The 17,716-nt window shown below is 40.6% G+C and overlaps 1 protein-coding gene across 9 annotated transcripts in view; it reads left to right on the forward strand.

Moving 5' to 3' along the window:
• Positions 1–59: 59 nt before the first annotated feature.
• The window catches only part of RHBDD1 (rhomboid domain containing 1), a 43,807-nt gene continuing 26,150 nt past the window's right edge, over positions 60–17,716 (forward strand). For 5 of the 9 annotated variants that reach the window (XR_005830670.1, XR_005830669.1, XM_040613143.1 and 2 more), the window contains exons 1-3: positions 60–147; positions 11,207–11,725; positions 14,991–15,123. Coding sequence is in view for 7 of the 9 variants with exons in the window: in XM_040613143.1 (XP_040469077.1) it covers positions 11,293–11,725; positions 14,991–15,123 (566 nt within the window). In the remaining 2 variants the exon portion in view is untranslated. Of the gene's footprint in view, positions 148–396; positions 500–520; positions 650–4,849; positions 4,933–7,282; positions 9,130–11,206; positions 11,726–14,990; positions 15,124–17,716 lie in introns of those variants that run through there. The other 4 variants (XM_040613144.1, XM_040613148.1, XM_040613145.1 and 1 more) reach the window with 4 other exon arrangements.

Here is a 17,716-nt window from a genome sequence, read left to right on the forward strand (position 1 = left end):
ACGGCGGCCCGGCCGCCTCACAGCGCATGCGCGGCCGCGGCCAGCGGGGCGGGCCTCAACCCCCCCACCGCCCCGCGCCTGAGTGGCGGGTGTGTCACGTGGTGCGGCGCCGGGGCCTGGGCTGCGCCGCTGCGCGCGCCGGAGAACGTGAGTGCCGGGGCGGGGCGGGGGGCGCGCGCGGCGGCTGGCGCGGTTGGGGCCGGGGCCGGGGCTGGGGCCGGCGGCTCCGCGCGCGGCGCCCTGCGCCTCCTCCCGGCGGCCGTGGCCCCTCCCTCAGCCCGCCCCGGCCGCGCGCCGTGAGGGGCTCCGCGCGCGCTCCTCCCCGGCGGGGGGCGGCAGCCGGCCGTGAGGCGGGCCCGGGTCTGCGTGTCGGGCCCGGCGGGCCGCCGCCTTCCCGCGCCGGAGGCTGCCCGGTACGCGGAAGCGAAAGCGCTGTAGAGGCGCCTGGGCTGGGGAAGGCTTCCCCCGAAGCCGTGTCGCTCACCGGTGCCGGCCCCTAGTGAGTTGCTCTCCGCCGAGCTGACCTCGTCCCCCGCCGCTGCGAGCGGAGTGGCGGAGCGCGGTTTATGGAGACGGAAGTGAATGTCAAAAACCGCAAAAATACCGAATATTCCGCGCTGTAACAGCGTTTAGCGTGCCCCCGGTTTCGGTAGGACTTGGCTGTAGCGAACGCCTCCGAGGCGGTGGAAGCGGCGGGGCCGGGCCCGCCGGGCTGAGCCTGCCGGCGCGCGCGGGGGGGGCGCCTCGAGCCCAGTGACACGTTAATGCGCCGCTGCAGGGTGTGGGTGGGTGGCTTCGGCGTTATTTTTGTTTTTAATTTACTCCCGTTTCCCTACAGCAGTGGGGTTTATAGGTTGTGTAAATAATCGGTTTTTAAAAAAGTGACTAGAACTATATCTGTTTCTTGTTAAAATGATTCAGAAGTTCAAAAAACCCCAACAAAATCAAACCTGCAAATGACTTGCACCTGTGTCAAAGGAGAAGTGACAAATGTACCTCAACTATATTTGGCAAACTTTCTAATGTCCGCGTAAATACTGAGTTTAAGTAGTTTAGGTGCTTATAATAAAGTGTATTTAATCATACCCGAGTTCATTTAATTTCCTGAGACGGCACAGTGATGTTTCTGGAGCTGCATTTTGCTAATTTGAGGAGATGTAAGGTCTTGACAAGAGTTAATGTAATACTAATACTAGAAAGTGTGTATTTCTGAATTACCTATTTAACCTATATTATTTAAAATTGATTTCATTAGAAAGTAAGCTTCCCATCCTTTTCTCTTGCAAACTGCAGACAGATTTTCCCCAAATGCTGCGCAGTTCTGAGGTGCATTGGTTGTTTCATTTTAATTATATGACAAAGATCTAAAGAATAAATAAAGGAGGATGCTCTGCTGGTATAATTACCCAGTTTTAGGATCATACAAGTATTGCAATCAAGTAAAAATACCAAACCTCTGACCCTAATTAAGGCCGTTACAACATCTGTGAAGTGAGAACTCTTCACTCTGGCCTGAAAGTCCACTGTTGTTCTGATCTGTTCTTATTTTTTAAACCGTGACATCTTCACCTTCACCAGTACAGCAATATAGCTATTTATGATTATTTTACTTATCTAACTTGAATTATGTGTAAGATGCATCATAGCGTTTTGAGAGGTAGCTACTAATTACTGCCTGTTATGAGATGGGGACAGTAAGAGTGTTTGCCAGACCCTTCTGTGTGGGTTTCCTTCCACAAGATTGGGAAGGGCCTTAATATGGCCATTATCTCCCGTCAAAATACTAAGATGAAGTAATTCTGACTAACTCACCACAAAGGTTCAGCAACAGCTGATGCTTCAAAGAAAGAAATTATCTGTTCCTTTTTCTTTGTAACTTGGTCAGAAATGCTTTGTGTGTTTATACGTGGCGTATAAATTTAGAGGTAGAGAAAATGACTTCTGTGTTGTTTCTGGGTTTTCTAACCAGAAAAAGAGTGGCAACACATTGCTGGTGTGGCTTTTGTATAGATCCTAAACAGATATTTTTTTTGTTTCAATGAAGGACAACTTAGTAGTTTCTAGGGAGAGTTGCAAAAATGTGGACTTTGATATCTGTAAATTATAAAAAGCTATAAAGATCCTTCCTTTTTATGTCTGTTTTACACTAAAATGACTTACTGATTTGGCAGTTGCAGAAGAATTTATTTTATATAAAACTTACATAAGCAAAACCTACTCTTTTGACAGTGTATTTATAATCAGCTTCTTGACTAGAATAAGCTACAACCATGAAAAGCTTCTTTATTAGGTTGTTCCATTTCAGGAGCTGATTTATGTTTCACTGTGAGAAGACTGGTGTGGTCTTTGTCTCCAGACGATGAAATAGGGAGTATCATTAGTGTCTGTATTACAAGCAAATCCTTTTCACCATAGATTAGGCGTTGATTCTGAGGCAGGTGAACAAACCACTTCCACTGTGGTTGCCTACCAAAGGTAAATGAGAAACTGAAAGATCAGGAGGGAGTGAATCTAGTGGTAGATTAGTCACATAATTAATAGATTTCCAGTAATTTCCTGGATCACAGCATAAACAAGGTGTCAGTAATTGTTCCGAGTTTTCACAAACCGAAAAGGTTTTGAAGACTTTGTTACATCAAATAACATTCATCTTACGGCTGTTACAGGGTTGAGGGGGTTTTGCCTTTTAAACGTTTATAATTTATTTTTTTTCTTGCAACTTGGGATCACTGGTTTTGTTCAGATTCTGCTGTTGTATAATGCCCAAAGTGTAAATCACCTATAGTGCATTATATCAGCTTGAGGGTTAAGCAGGTGTCTGAAATGCATAATTTAATTTCCAGAATAAATCTTCCAGTCCGTGCTTAGTGAACTTTAGCTCTGAGGGAAGTTCTGACAGATGTGCAGCTGATTCTGGCTGTGCATGGTGGTGGAGTAACTCCTTAGAACCAAAGGACTGTTTAGACAATCAGCCTAACCTCAGCTAGAATTAAAACTTTCAAGTTTATATCTCCCTGAGAGTGGTCTAAGGAAGTTGATTGGTTCTACATGCTGCATCCTTGCGTGATATAAGGAAGTGTTGCTTGCTGTGACTTCAGTGTCATTGTAGCCGACTGAATAATTTGAAGACTTTTTGAATTCAAAGTGGGTGCTGTGTAGGAAACAAAGGCAGTTTGATAAAATATAGTTAAGCACATTTTAGAGGTAATGTTAGTAGTCTCAAATGATGACAGAGAATATATATTTGGTCTTTACAATGGTAGGTCTTAAAAGTCCGGTGGATGTTCCTTCTGATGTTTATGTTTTTGTATATTGATTCTGATTTAAATAATTATAAATATATTAAGTACATTGATTTCTCTTGTGGATGAAAACATGAGTCCAAAATTGGCAGTGATATTGCAAGTTACTAATTATAATCAAACAATTTGCATAACTGTATTTTTAGCTGATCGATGGACAGGTTGCAGCCTTTAAGTATTTTTATTTTCAGATTAAATAGCAATAGTCAAACTAATGAGGCAAGTGAAAGCCTAAATGCTTAGGCTTTGCATATGAGATTTGACCTAACTTTTGGAGGAAAGAACAGAAGGGACTATCTCATTTATTTTAGGATAAAGTGTCCAAAAGGATTCTTGGCGTGTATTGTTTAACATGTGTAAACTTTATTGTGAATAGTAATTGGCATATGCTGCGGAACAGTTTTCAGTTTTTAGTTGAAGTTGTTAGCTTAAAAGCTTATTTTGTTAAGGGCTTCTTTCTAGTAGTACTTAAGAGGATTAAAGAAATAAAAAAACCCAAACATTTTCAATTTTCATGCTGAAACAGACATAAGAGGCAGAGGAACTTCCTTATTCTCACAGGAAACTTTCAAAGACATTCAAAATGTGGCATAATAAAAAAAAAAAGTAGCCCTTTATGCAGTCATTTTATATTGATATTTAACTTTGTGTTTTCCTTTGAGCAAGGTAGTTACTGACTCAAAATTATTTTAAAACATTTTATTATGGATGCATGACTTCTCATACCAAATTCTGAAATGTTGTGTTTTTTCAGTTTGAAGTTCATTGTTCCCTTTGTGAATGAAAGTGCATTATGCCCTTTAAAGGTCCATTTGATTAATTCAGAAGTCATTCCTCATAAAGTAATTATTTTTATAATTATGTCAGAACCTTGTCTTTTGTTATGAACTATTTAATTGACTATACGTTTCAAAGTTTATTGTAACTGACAGCTTGGGGTTGACCTTCTCCTTGCATACATATTAAATATAAACAGGGTGATTCGTTATGTTGCAAATTTTTGAGTTTTTTCTTGCATTGTTTTGTTTTCTGTTATGCCTGCCTGCCTTCCCTCCTGCTTCCAAAGTTTGAAGGCAATAGTAAAAAGGTGTACAGTTTGCTTCTGCTTCCTTTTTAGGACTCTTCTTTTGCCCTAAAAACTGTTTCTGTTTCCATCTTTGCTTGGATAAGTCTTTGTACCCTGAGACTGTATCTTCATAGACAAGTAGCATGGGCCTATTGAGACGGATGTGTAGTGTAGCGTGAATCTGTTTATGCTCAGGATCTGATATTCACCTTCTACATGTTTGAAGTGTTTTTTACAGTGGTCTAGCTCTAATCTGGACACATAGGCTGAATGTTTGATTTTTTTTCTGAAGTGCACTGGGTTCTTTTCTGCAACACATCTGATTTAGTTTCATCTGAAAAGAGACTAGTTCATGCTCACTCAGGCCAATCCACAATGGGAACCACAGTGAGTTCTGTGGGAGCAATGGAGAAATTAACTTCAAAAATCATACTGCTGATCTGAACTGGAAGAGTAACCCTGGGATTTCTTTCCTTTAGCGGAGAGTTACACAATGCTGAAGTGCCTCCATTGCAAATCATTTTTGCAAAGCAGTGAGAAGAACAAAGCAGTTTGAGAGAGAAGGTTGGTGACAGATCTGAAGATGAGGTTGTGCTACGTGGGCAACAGCAAAATCTGTAGATCGCAGCTGCATTTGGCCTCAGTGGGAATGGGATGTCCTATGGGTTCATCTATTCATAAAAAATCTAGGCTTGCATTGTGGCATGATATTTTTTTTTTGTAATTTTCTTTTAAGGAGAAAGGCAATAGGCTGGATTTTACTTCACATAGTCATAAATCAGAATTTCAGGGTAGTTCTGTGTGTTTTGGGGAGAGCAAGGGTACAGGGAGATTCTTTTGCTCTAACTTCAAATTACAGCTATAGGAGAAGACAGTATAACATTTCATTTAAAACTGGTATTTACTAAAATATTTACTTTATTACATGATTTTTCAGTAGTAGGAAGTCATAATATTTCATGGTTGCCAAGTGAGCAAGGGGGGTTGTCACAGAAAAAATAAAAGTTTAAATGTTTTGCACTTGGTTAGTACAAAACCAACAAACAAATTCCGGGAATGTTTAGTTCAGACATTTATCTTGAGTAGGTGACAAAAATGCAGACACGTGGCAGCCTAGATGCAAGACAAATGTCCATTTCAAGTCTGCTCTGGAAATTTGTACATTTTGAAGTGGGTGGCATGTTTTCAAAAAAGAAAAAGGGAAAAGTGCTTCATTGTTTCAAGCCTCATTAGACTTCTAATAAACGGAGTAGAGGCTGAGAAAGAATGTTCAAACAGTTGAAAGCTCTATATATTTTAAGTGAGTTGCATTCCAGAAGTCTCTCAAATAACTACTGTTTTCTTCTGTCTTTATAATCAAACATATAATGTGTCTTGGCTGACATTTTTGATTGCTTGGGAACAATTTATAATACATAGCACTACTTTAATAATGGTGTAAACTGTTCCTAGTTGTAGTACGTGATTATTGTACGGATATGTGGTGTTTAAGGGTTTCTTTTCCTAGGTGCATGTATGTTAAAATTATTTAAATTGGAAATTAAACAGTATCGAAAGAGGGGTTGGAAACTTTAAAAAGTAAGACTAGTAGTTGGCAGTTTGAACAACATGGTATGGCAGGATATTGGGGGTTCCACGTAACTTGTGTTTAAATGATGTTGACTTTTAAATTCTAACAGTTTTTAAGTCAACTGTTTTGTGGTAGAAAAAAATGTAGCTCTGTCAGTAGTATGAGAAAACTCAGGTTCGGGCAGATGCACATAAGAACAGTTTGGGGATGTTGGTATATCTGGTATCAGAGCTGATAGGTAATGTGGAAGAAGAGAATGATAACTGTGGTTATCTAACTACTTTTTTTGTAATGTTGACATTAAAAAGTCACAAGTTGACAATGGTAATTATCTGCAACAATAAAATTGCATTTTGGGGTCTTAGCTTGGTTGAACTTTGTAGGGATTACAGCTGTGGTCTCTGTAGGTAAATTGTGAGGATTAGAAACCAGTTTATAAAGGCACCAGTGTAATTAGTTTTAGGTTCAAGAGGCCTGGTATAAAGCATATTTCTGCTTTTTTCACTCTGTGTTGGGCAAGACTTAGATGTTATGTAGCATCTCTGAGATTAGAGCATGGGAAAAAATGCAGTGAATTTCCTTTTAATGTAGCAAATACATTTCTTTCTATTCTGTTCTACTACAGTTGTTTTGTGGCTGCTGGCAGGGTTTGTTTTCTTTTTTCCCATCCTTTCCTTAGTGCTCTGATAGGCATAAATGCAATTTAAAGAGAAATCCAGAGACTGGAAAAACTTAAAGAAGTGGCATTAATAAATTATGTGTGTGAACTTGCATGGAAGTATATGCTTCTTTTGCTTAGACGCAAGTAGATGTCCTGGTTTTGGCTGGGATAGAGTTAATTTTCTTCCTAGTAGCTGGTACAGTTTTTGGTTTTAGTATGAGAACAATGTTGATAACACGCTGATGTTTTAGTTGTTGCTAAGTAGTGCTTACTTTTTAGTCCTGGACTTTCCAATTTCCCATGCTCTGCTAATGAGGAGGTGCACAAGAAGCCAGGAGGGATCATAGCCAGCACAGCTGACCTGAAGCAGCCAAAGGGGATAGATATTCCATACCATAGCACATCATGCTCTGTATATAAACTGGGCTGAGATGGCTGGGAGATGCCAGTCGCTGCTCGGGGACTGGCTGTCTGGGCATCAGTCAGCAGTTGGTGAGCAATTGTATCATTCATCACTTGCCTTTCCTGGGTTTTATTTCGCTCTCTTTGTAGTCTTCCTTTTCATTACTATTATTATATTTTCTATTTCCATTAACTGTTCTTATCTCAACCAATGGGTTTAACTTTTTTTCCAGTTTTCCTCCCCATCCCACCAGTGGGGGTCTGTGTGATCAAGGAGCTGTGTGGTACTTCAGTTGCTGGCTGGGGTTAAACCACAGCAGTCCTTTTTTGGCACTCAATGGGGGGCACAAGGTGTTGAGATAAGGACAGATTTCACCAGAGTGTGTCAAAACAAATTTGTTGTAAGCATTCATTATATTGGTTTAGTAGTCACTGGTCACAATGTTGATTTATTTGCTCTTAAGAGTTGTTGCACTTGTTTCATAGCATGACTTTTAAGAACAACTTACTTGTTGTATGTTCTTTGTTGTGATATTTATCATCTCTGAGGGCTGGATTAAGGTTGTCATTTTCTTGTACTTTGTAACACTGGTTCATGATGAAATTGCTGGTTGTGAGACTAATCTGGTATTTGTACTTCAGCATTGCCACCACCTCTGTACTTCGGGAGCCATCTATTGGAAACTATTAATAATTACGCCTTTTACCTTTCCTCCTTGGAAAGCCAGCCTCTGGAGGAGACATCTTCTCACATCTTCCCCTTCCCCACCAGGCTAATTACAGTACCATTTGAAAATTTTGGATATCCTTGGGATGCTGGAACTAGCATGGTCCTATTGCCAGGAACCAGCACGTTGCTGAATGTGTTCCGGATCTTTTTTAGTTTAGGGTTAAACAACTATTTAAGAATACCACCCAGAGATCTGCTCTGAGGCTGGATAGTTATGAGTGGCAGGGTGTGTGGGATGCTAGGACAGTGCACGCTTCCAGTGTTTTGGAACTTCGCCCCTGAACAAGTGCAGAATCTGAAAAAACTAGTCAAATGTTTGGAAGTATGCTGTCACCCTGGCGATTCCAGAGAGACATGGGTCACTGCAGTGTGCTGGGGCCTGGCCTGTGCCTACCGAGCCCTGTTCAACACTATTCAGTACCCTCAAGGGGAAAAGAAGATCCCTGGTTCTGATGACAGAACAGGCACTGCAGCTGAACCAGAGGACCAAGCTGTGCTGGTATCGGTTGCCCCTATACATAAGAAGCAATGGACATGAAATTCAGCTTGTTTAGTAAAGGAGGACAAAGCAGGGCCACCACAACAGCAGGAGGAAGAAGGAGAACAAGAGGTAACAACTCAATACCTATCCCTGAGTGAACTGTGGGATATGTGGAAAAGATTTCAGCCATCGTCCAGATAAGCACATTATCACCTAGCTGATCCGATGCTGAAATAATGGGGCCAGTAGCCTGGAATTCAGAGGGTAGGAAGCCAAGCAGATGGGACCGCTTTCTAGGGAAGGGGACACTGAAAAGGCAGTTGGAAGAGGGACGAAGTTCTCTGCCTCTGGAGGCAACTGCTATGAAGCATGAAGGAAACTTACTCCTTCAAGGCAGATGTTATATGTCACCCAGGCATGTGGACCACTGTGGAAAGAGGTATCCAGTATCTAAAGGAGTTAGCTGTGCTAGAGATGTTTTATTATGACCTGAACAACACACAGTCACCCACAGATCCAGTCAAAATCTAATGCACACAACCCATGTGGTGGAAATTTATCTGGCGTACACCATCATCATATGCCAACTCATTGGCAGTAATGACCTAGAGAAGCAGAGCAGTGGATGAAATGGCTCACCAACTCTGGCAATACAAAAAATCTCTCTTCCTCCTTACAGATGTGCATCTCAGCTGTGGAAAATGTATCTGAAAAGTGGGAAAAACCATTCTGGGAGTTCTGGCAACAAAAGAAGATGGGTCCTACTCACCACCTGTACAGACAGTGGGAAAGTGTAATGGAGAATGGAGACTAACAGTAGACTATCGTGGCCTGAATGAAGTCATGCCGCTGTTGAGTGCTGCCATACCAGGCATGCTAGAACTTCAATATGAACTGGAGTCAAAGGCAGCCAAGCGGTATGTCACCGTTGATATTGCTAATGTGTTTTTCTCAGTCCTTTTGGCAGCAGAGTGCAGGCCACAGTTCACTTTCCCTTGGAGAGCTGTCCGGTACACCTGGAATTGACTGCCCCAGGGGTGGGAACACAGCCCTACCATCTGCCAGGGGCTGATCCAGACTGCACTGAAATAGCATGAAGCTCTGGAACACATGCAATGTATTGACAGTATCATCCTGTGGGGTAATGCAGCAGAAGTTTTTGAGAAAGGGAAGGAAATAGTTCAAATGCTTCTGAAAGCTGGTTTTGCTATAAAACAGAGTAAGGTCAAGGGACCTGCACAGGAGATCCATTTTTTGGGAATAAAATGGCAAGATGGATGTAGTCAGATCCCAATGGATGTGATCAACAAAGTAACAGCTATGTCTCCACCAGCTACTACAAAGAAAACAAAAGTTTTCTTGGACGTTGTGGGTTGGTACATTCCAAATTACAGTCTGATTGTAAGCTCTGCCTATCAAGTGACCAGGAAGAAGAATGATTTCTAGTGGAGCTCTGAGCGATGACAAGCCTTTGTACAAATTAAACAGGAGATAGTTCATGCAGTTACCCTTGGGCCAGTCCAGTCAGAGCAAGGTGTAAAACATGTGCTCTACACTGCGGCTGGGGAGAATGGCCTTATGTGGAGCCTTGACAGAAAGCACCGGAGGAGATTCGACGTTAAACCCTTTGGCTTTTGGAGTCAGGGATATAAAGGGTTTGAGGCCTGCTATACTCCAACTGAAAAAGGGATACTGGTGATTTATACAGGGGTTCAAGCTGCTTTGGAAGTGATTGGTACTGAAGCATAGCTCTCCTGGCACCCTGGTTGCTGCTGCTGGGCTGGATGTTCAAAGGGAAGGTTTTCTCTACATGTCATGCAACTGATGCTACATGGAGTAAGTGGGTCGCTGTTCACAAAACAAGCTCAAGTAGGCAACCCCAGCTGTCCAGGAATCTTGGAAGTGATCGTGGACTGGCCGGAAGGCAAAGATTTTGGAACGTCATCAGAGGAGGAGGTGACATGCTGAAGAGGCCCCACGGTATAATAAATTACTAGAAAATGGGAAGCAATACGCCTTTTTTACTGATGGGTCCTGCCATATTTTAGGGAAGTGTTAAAGGTGGAAGGTGGCTGTATAGAGCCCCCTACAACAAGTTGCAGGAACTGCTGCAGGAGAAGGTGAATAGAGTTGGATTGCAGAGGTGAAAGCTGGCTTTAGGCATTGCTGACTGAGAAAAAATGGCCAATACTTTATACAGACTCATGGATGGTGGCAAATGTGCTGTGGGGTTGGTTGCAGCAATAGAAGCAGAGCAACCAGCAGTGCAGAGGTAAACCCACCTGGGTTCCTGCAATTGTGGCCAAGATGAGGTGGCCCACAGAAGCTCCTTGAAATTCAGTGTCTCTTCCTGTCTCCTGCAGGCGGTTCCAGTCTCTAGAAACTCCATGTCACCCTGTGCTATATTCTGTAATGCAGCTTCCTTCCTCCTCTCTTTATCGGCTTGCACACTTAAGCTCGATGCCCTTTCTCAGTTTGTCATGGTAACCCTATTTCTAGCTAGATCTAGAACTTTTGTAGCTCTTTTTGATCCTTCGTTTAATCTGGCATAAATAGGGCAAAGATGAATATTTTGCTGTAGCTGGAAATTTTATGTGCTGTTTTTGTGTATGATTTTCTCCTACAGGTTGGTTGGTTTTTTTCCTTGTATACTTTTAAACTAAACTTTGAATTCTAGCCACTAGGAAAGCAGTAAGAATTTTCAAAGCTTACATTTAGGAGTACTTAGCTGTGTCTCTGTTACATTTTGAAATTGCGTATTTTAATTTTCGTTCTTCGCTTGTACTGAATATTTGTAAAAGTTGGGAAAATGGTCATGAAAAAAAATGTAGCAAAGATAGGAAACCTGAAAACTGAGACTCTAGAAAAGAATTTTTAACTGGTTTCCTTCCTGAACTATTTAATAATTCTGAGAGAATCACAGTATCAATGGGAACATGTCTAAACCACCCCTGTATATGTATAATAATACAGTTACCTTTTTTTTTCTTTCAGAATTTCCAGAATTCGTATGGTCTTGAATTTGAACAAGAGACTAGAAATCAGAATAATCTTCACATTCCTTTGAATAAGTAGTAATAATGCAGCGAAGGCAAGGAAGAGTCAATGCTGGACTGCTTTTGCTACTTTATCAAATTTCTCAAGTGGGACTCCAGAACATTCCTTCTGTTACCCTTGGGGTACTTGCACTGAATATTTTTCTCTTTCTGAATCCTGTGAAGCCACTGTCTGAAGTGTGTATCAGTGTAAATGAAGGCTTTTACCGAAAGAACTGGGAGCGTTTACTGCTTTCTCCTGTCCACCATGCAGATGACTGGCATTTGTATTACAACATGATTTCCATGCTTTGGAAGGGGATGATGCTGGAAAAAAAACTTAAGAGCATATGGTTTGCATACATAATTGCAGTATTTTCAGTGCTGATTGGAGTTGTTTATATGGTTCTGGAATTCATGCTTGTGAAAATTCTGGATGATCCTTCGTATGAAATGAATTGTGCTGTAGGTTTTTCAGGTAAGGCACATAGTTGGTCCAGTTTACATAGGTAAAATTAGTATTTATAGGTGCTATGTACCAATATTTGTTGAATGAAGAAAATGGATAGGTACGCAGCTATATGCATGTATGTGACTGTTAGTAAAGCTAACTTGTTTTCTAATTTAAAGCATGTACTCTGGGTATGAACATTATGTGGTTCAGTTCATGTTCTTGTGACCAGTAGTACCTTTACCTGAGAGCTTGAAAAATACAATCTTCCCAGTAGAACAGTTCTCTGTTCAATGTCACTGAAGACTGAAGCTTTTCTTTTTCTGATGTAAATAACGCTTTTGTTAGGTGGGTTCTAGAAAAGCCTATCACTTTAAAATTTCTGTCTTCAGATTACAAATTATTCATGCATGTCTTTAGAGAGACTCTCATAGGTTTGCTTCTGTTAGAAGCATCCAAGCACCTGAATTTGGTCATCTTCGAGTAATGGTCTGGTCATCTTACTTAGGAGGTCAAAGTTTCAAGTCAGTGAACTCTTAAAAAGAATCTGTAGTCAAGTGGAGAAGTAGCACTGCTCTTCTAGAGAAGTATGATTTTTCCTTGCTGTCGCTAGGACCTAGCATTCTTAGAAGGCAAGCCCTCCATTTCAGCCTATGAGGAAGGTGTTTCAACACCACTGAGGGTTTCTTGTGGTATTCAGTTGCTCATTCAGAGCTTAACAGACTCTCTGGTTGCCTGCCCTTTGGTAACGAGACATGCAGAGTTGTAATATTTGCCTTTACGGTGGCTGTTAGGGGCCCTGAGTGCCACCTCTTCCCCTGAGGGGTTTGGCTGCCTTTGCTTAAGGACAGCTCTGATCCTGGGTAGCTGTGACCGACCTCCAACTAATGGGAAAAGAGGTATGTGAGATGGCTGAGGGAAGCCTCGCTGGGGGCCTTTTTTTACCTCACTGCTCAGCAGCTGCTTTTAAGCTCAAATCCTCTGTGTTGTCCCTGTCTGAGCTGAATCTGTGCCTGGCCAGCCCCACTTACCGTCACCAGCCTGCCTTGTGCACCCTGCCCAGGGACTGCGCGAGTGGGACCCCTCCTCCTTTCAGCTACCCCTCTGCGGAGTGTCCACTCTTGCTGTTCCCTAACAGTGACGGCAGAACCCCACTGAATATATTTTATTAGTGGTAAACTGACTGAAACGTGTGCACTCAGTCCGGTCTCAGCTTTATAAGGTTAGCTCTTACACGGTACTCCCAACTATTGCTGGGGGATTTGTGGGGGAAGTGAGCTCTCTAGCATTATTCTTTGTGAACGACTTGGAGGTGCTGCCATCAAGATTCTTTTTGAACCTCTTTTCTTGTATCATCTTAGACTGTGGGATGAGAAACTGAGACCTGGAAGTTGTGAAGAAGTATCTGTTTCGGGTATTCACTTATATAGTGCACCGTCCACGTGAGGCTTTCCCTAGATGTTCCTATCAGTCCGTACTTCAAAACAGCCTAGTGCCAACTGGTTCTCACTAAGAATGAGAAGGGTGAAAATTTCAAGTATTTATGATGGGCCAGATGGGGTCCTCATGTCATTCCTTAAGAGAAACTCACATCAGCCATGCTACAATATCAGCTGGAGCATATGTATTTTAGTGAACTAAAAAGATAGTGGGACTAAGCCTCTAATCTACTAAGCCATTTGTGCAGAGCACAAAAAATCAAGCCTTTTGACTATTTAGGGATTACCTAATTGAAGCTTAATTTACATGTTCTGCAAAGTAGATAGTTCAGGTCTAGCATTGAGTATTGCAGCCTGTTCTGATGTCACTTACCTTCTGCAGCATCTTTTGAATATTCGAAGCTTGGAAATATGGGGTCTACAGCCAATGTGCACATGCATTTGACCATTTTTCAGGCAGCAGATTAAAGTAGGTCTGACAATCAACTAATCAATAGTTGATCTTTCTTAGGCCTTCAACATTCTCAATGTGACCTTCAGCATAGGTAGTTTCTCTTCAGTTGGGGCAAGTGGCATGTATACAGAACAGCTGTTGAAGAAAATATGAGTATTTTCCTGATAACTATTTCTTTAAGAGCTAGTCTGTACGGGTATTTATGAACCATTCACTTTAAGAGATTTTAAGAGTTTTAGGATGCCTGGATTTTTTTATTTTATTTTAAATAGGTGAAACAGACCTGCCCCTTGTCCCCCTGGATGGAACCTGACAATATACCAGGTCAGGCAGTTCCAGCAGATGCTTAAAAAAAAAAAAAAAAAAGTAAACAAAAAAACCCCACCACCACAAAGCTGTACAAACAGGGTTCTGGTGAGCCAAGGGTGGGGTGGATTGAGTGGAGATGACTCTTAAACTATGCTGCTGCTATCAAATGTTTCTTTCCTTTAATAAATTTATAGTTTCTGAACAAGTCCAGTTTTATCAGCAGCAGTAGCCTGAGCATGTGTGTATGTGCGTGCACACATTCCTGTCTGTATTTGATCCTAGAATAACAATTTTTACATCACTGAATAGATTAAGGAATTTTGCTATCTTGTTTTCTTTGGGAGGGGAGGGAAACCTTTTCATGTTTTTATTTAGTATATCTGTATTGGCGTTCAACTCTACGATCTTTTCCATGTCAAATCTTTTATTTTTCAAATTTCCAGATTTTTTCCCCCAGATAACTGTATGAGCTTTCTCTTCAGAGGAACTTTTTCAAAAACATTTTGAAAGTTCCAATACATTATGTGAATTTATTCTGTCATATCAGCTATTGTTTGCATGATAAAACAGTTGCAGTCAATTATAAATGAATGATTATTTATTGTGATTAAAGGCGATTTATTTACTTTTTTTTTCAGAAACAAGTGATTCTGGAGTATATGTAAGATGATTTTCCATTAATTCAGAATTTGAGCCTACTGTTGAGCTTCATGTATATCTGTCTTGTTTTCAGTAATGGCTTTTCTCAGCTGATGGCACATTTTTTTTAGCTCAATAAATTTCTCAATTATTTCAACAGAACTCCCATTTAAAAACTACATTTGTGTAGTTTGAATACTTGAATACATACAGTGAGTAGGCATATTAAAAAGCAGATTAAAACTGGCTGTTATACAAATATGTGCTTTTTTTTTTATGTCACTGAAAAGTATCACTGAAAAAACAGTTCAGAACTGCTGTTCTGGCATGCAACAGTATGCATCATGGTGCTGTGAAATTGCATGGTACTTCAGTAGTTAATGTTGTTTGCATTTCATTGTTACCTGGGCACAAGTACCTCTCTCTTTATGTGATTTTGTCTTGTTTGCAGGAGTCTTGTTTGCTTTGAAAGTTCTTAACAACCATTACAATCCAGGAAGAGTCAGCAGTGTCCTTGGATTGCAGATACCCAGTAAATATGCTTGTTGGGTGGAGCTGGTGGCTATTCATTTAATCTCGCCAGGGTAAGTGTATTTAATAGCCCAGATCTCTCCTCCTGACTTTTGAAATACCTGAAGTAGTTTGAAATGTATTATGAGGTATGTGTGTGTTAGCTGGTATCCAAACGGAGCATTGAGGCTACAGTCTGCTTTTTTTCCTTAACACCCTCTATTCTGAGCACATTCTGAGAACAAAAAACTGAAATACCATGCCCAGAAGGTATTCCTAAGTATTTGAAGGAAGATAATAAAAGCTGATGGACAAGGAAAAGGGACATGCATTTTCATCAAAGTAACCAAACTAATATACTGTAGTGCCAAGGGCTTCATTAGCAAAAAGCATTCCAAAGTTTGCTTGCTATTTCTATCCTAGTTCCTTCTGTCCATTTGTTGTAGTCACCCCTCTGTCATCCAGTATTCTGCAAATTTTATGCAGTTTCACTGTCCTGCCATCTTGCTGATCATCTCCTTCAGTTTTCTTGTGTGCCCAGTTCTGCCAGCACAGTTCATCCACCCCTGCCTCTGTGAGAACAGTGCCTTTCTTTTCCTTGGCAATTCATTTCAGGAGTTCTAGTTGCAAATCAGTAACTTTCTTGTATAATATTTTATAACTGTCAGTCATATTGGTGAATATATGCAAAGTACAGACACCAAATTTACAGTTATATGCAATTTCCTACTTTTCAGAAACAATTAAAAAAAAAAAAAAGCGGGGAGCAATACTGGACATATTCTTTGTCAGGTACTAAAATATAGCAGATAGAACATTTCCTAGACCAGAATAAGTGTTCAGATATTACTCATGTTAAACACTGGGCATATTGCTTTATGACTTACTGCCTGATTGACTGCAGCAAGGAATTGTAGGTTAAAAGAACTACAGAGTACTTTGTTCCAAATGCAATTTTAAGTGTGAGCTTGAGAGGTCACTTCCATGGCGTTACTACAAGTGTAAACCCAAAATTTTCAGTGCCTTAAAAACATTCTTCTGAAAAATATAAACTGTCATGTTAGCTGAACATAGGTTTTATTTGGTGATATGTTTAATATTACTGGTTTTTATTCTAGAATAATGAAAGAACATTGTCTGAAGTAAAACAGTGAGCCTACCATACTCTATCTGTTAGAGGAAAAACATGAGTTCAGTGGTTGGGTGCTACTGTTTTTCAGTTGCATTACTGCAGAAATGTCATTGGGGTAGAAAGCGAATAGAAGGTCCAGAAACGTCAAAAAATCTTTTCATAATTTTATGGAAGCTTAGATTGCTGCCTCATCTAAAGAACTTCTACATTGTTACATGCACTCTTAATAGGACAATTTCACAACACTTACATGATAATGGGGGCCATGGAAAACAAGTAATAATCTCCAGAAATTCATGTCCTAGAACACAGCATATTTAATTAGTAACTGACTGCTGCCTTGAAATGAACCGTGACAATTGTAGCTCTCAGAGCATTGCTTTTACATGCTTATCTGTGTGCTCAGGGCATGTTGTAATATTTGAAACGTCTGATTAAATGGTGTCCCTTTGTAGATCTAATTGCATAATTTAGTTTTGAATAAGTAAGAGGTCAGTAACTGGGGCAGATTTCTGTCCAGTCAGAAATACATGCAATAAATTTGGACCTGCCTTAGTGGACTGATGAAGTATCAGGATCACCCAAGAATCCATAGCCAATGAAGGATTTAGAAGTTATATTGGGGCTCTTGAAAACTTTGATTTGTGTTCTAGGAGAGGATTTAAGGTTTTACTGGCATCAGTTAAGTTCATGTCTTTCTCATTAATGTTTTTGTTATGGGGAAATTTTAAGACCTGTAATACCTTTCTAATCTTTACCTTCCATAAAGTAAGGATATTGAAACGTAGGCTTCATGTAGCAATCCTTGAGATTATTTCTTTGACAAAAGAACAGGCATGTGAAAAGTTTGATCTCTGTGCCTCTTCCAGAATTGAGCATGTAGTATCTGAAGTCATCTGTCCCTTTTGCATTCAAGTGCTTTACATATACTCACTATTAAGGGAAAAGCTTTTCTGTCAGGTTGTTTCTGAACTAACTCAAGTATTTATCAGATTGACAAAGAAGACACTTTGGGGTTGGAAGCTGGACATCACAGTTTTTTTCAAGCTTATTTTTAAGAAAGTTAAAGAGTAACAAAGGATTAAAATAATGGGAGAGTGGGAAGCTATGAGTGGAGAAGGGTAGAGGTGGGGTTTTTTTCAGCATTTGGAAGTGTTGAGGTTTGTGACTGTCCAGAATTGCTCTCTTCATTGTTTGTTGAAATAGTGAAACTTGCTATTCTGGAGTTCAGAGGATCTCAAAGATGTCTTAAGATTTCTGTAGCTCACTGCATCTCTGAAAACTAACTTAGGCATTTCTCTAGGCCTCCTTTTGACCTATGTTTTGACTCAGATGTCTGAAAACATTTTCCGGATACGTGGATGATGCAGTCCATAAAATGTATAATTCTTCCTTGTGTTTTTTCTATTTTCTAAATTAGTTATAGCCTTAAGTTTGTTTCCAAGTTTCTCTTCATAACTTCTAAATAAACTGTACGGTTAAGTGTTGATCTGAGCCAGTTCTGTGACTTGTTTTCTTTTTTTGGCAACTTATGA

This window comes from Falco naumanni, chromosome 13 (assembly GCF_017639655.2).
Source record: "Falco naumanni isolate bFalNau1 chromosome 13, bFalNau1.pat, whole genome shotgun sequence".
Taxonomy (NCBI): Eukaryota; Metazoa; Chordata; class Aves; order Falconiformes; family Falconidae; genus Falco; species Falco naumanni.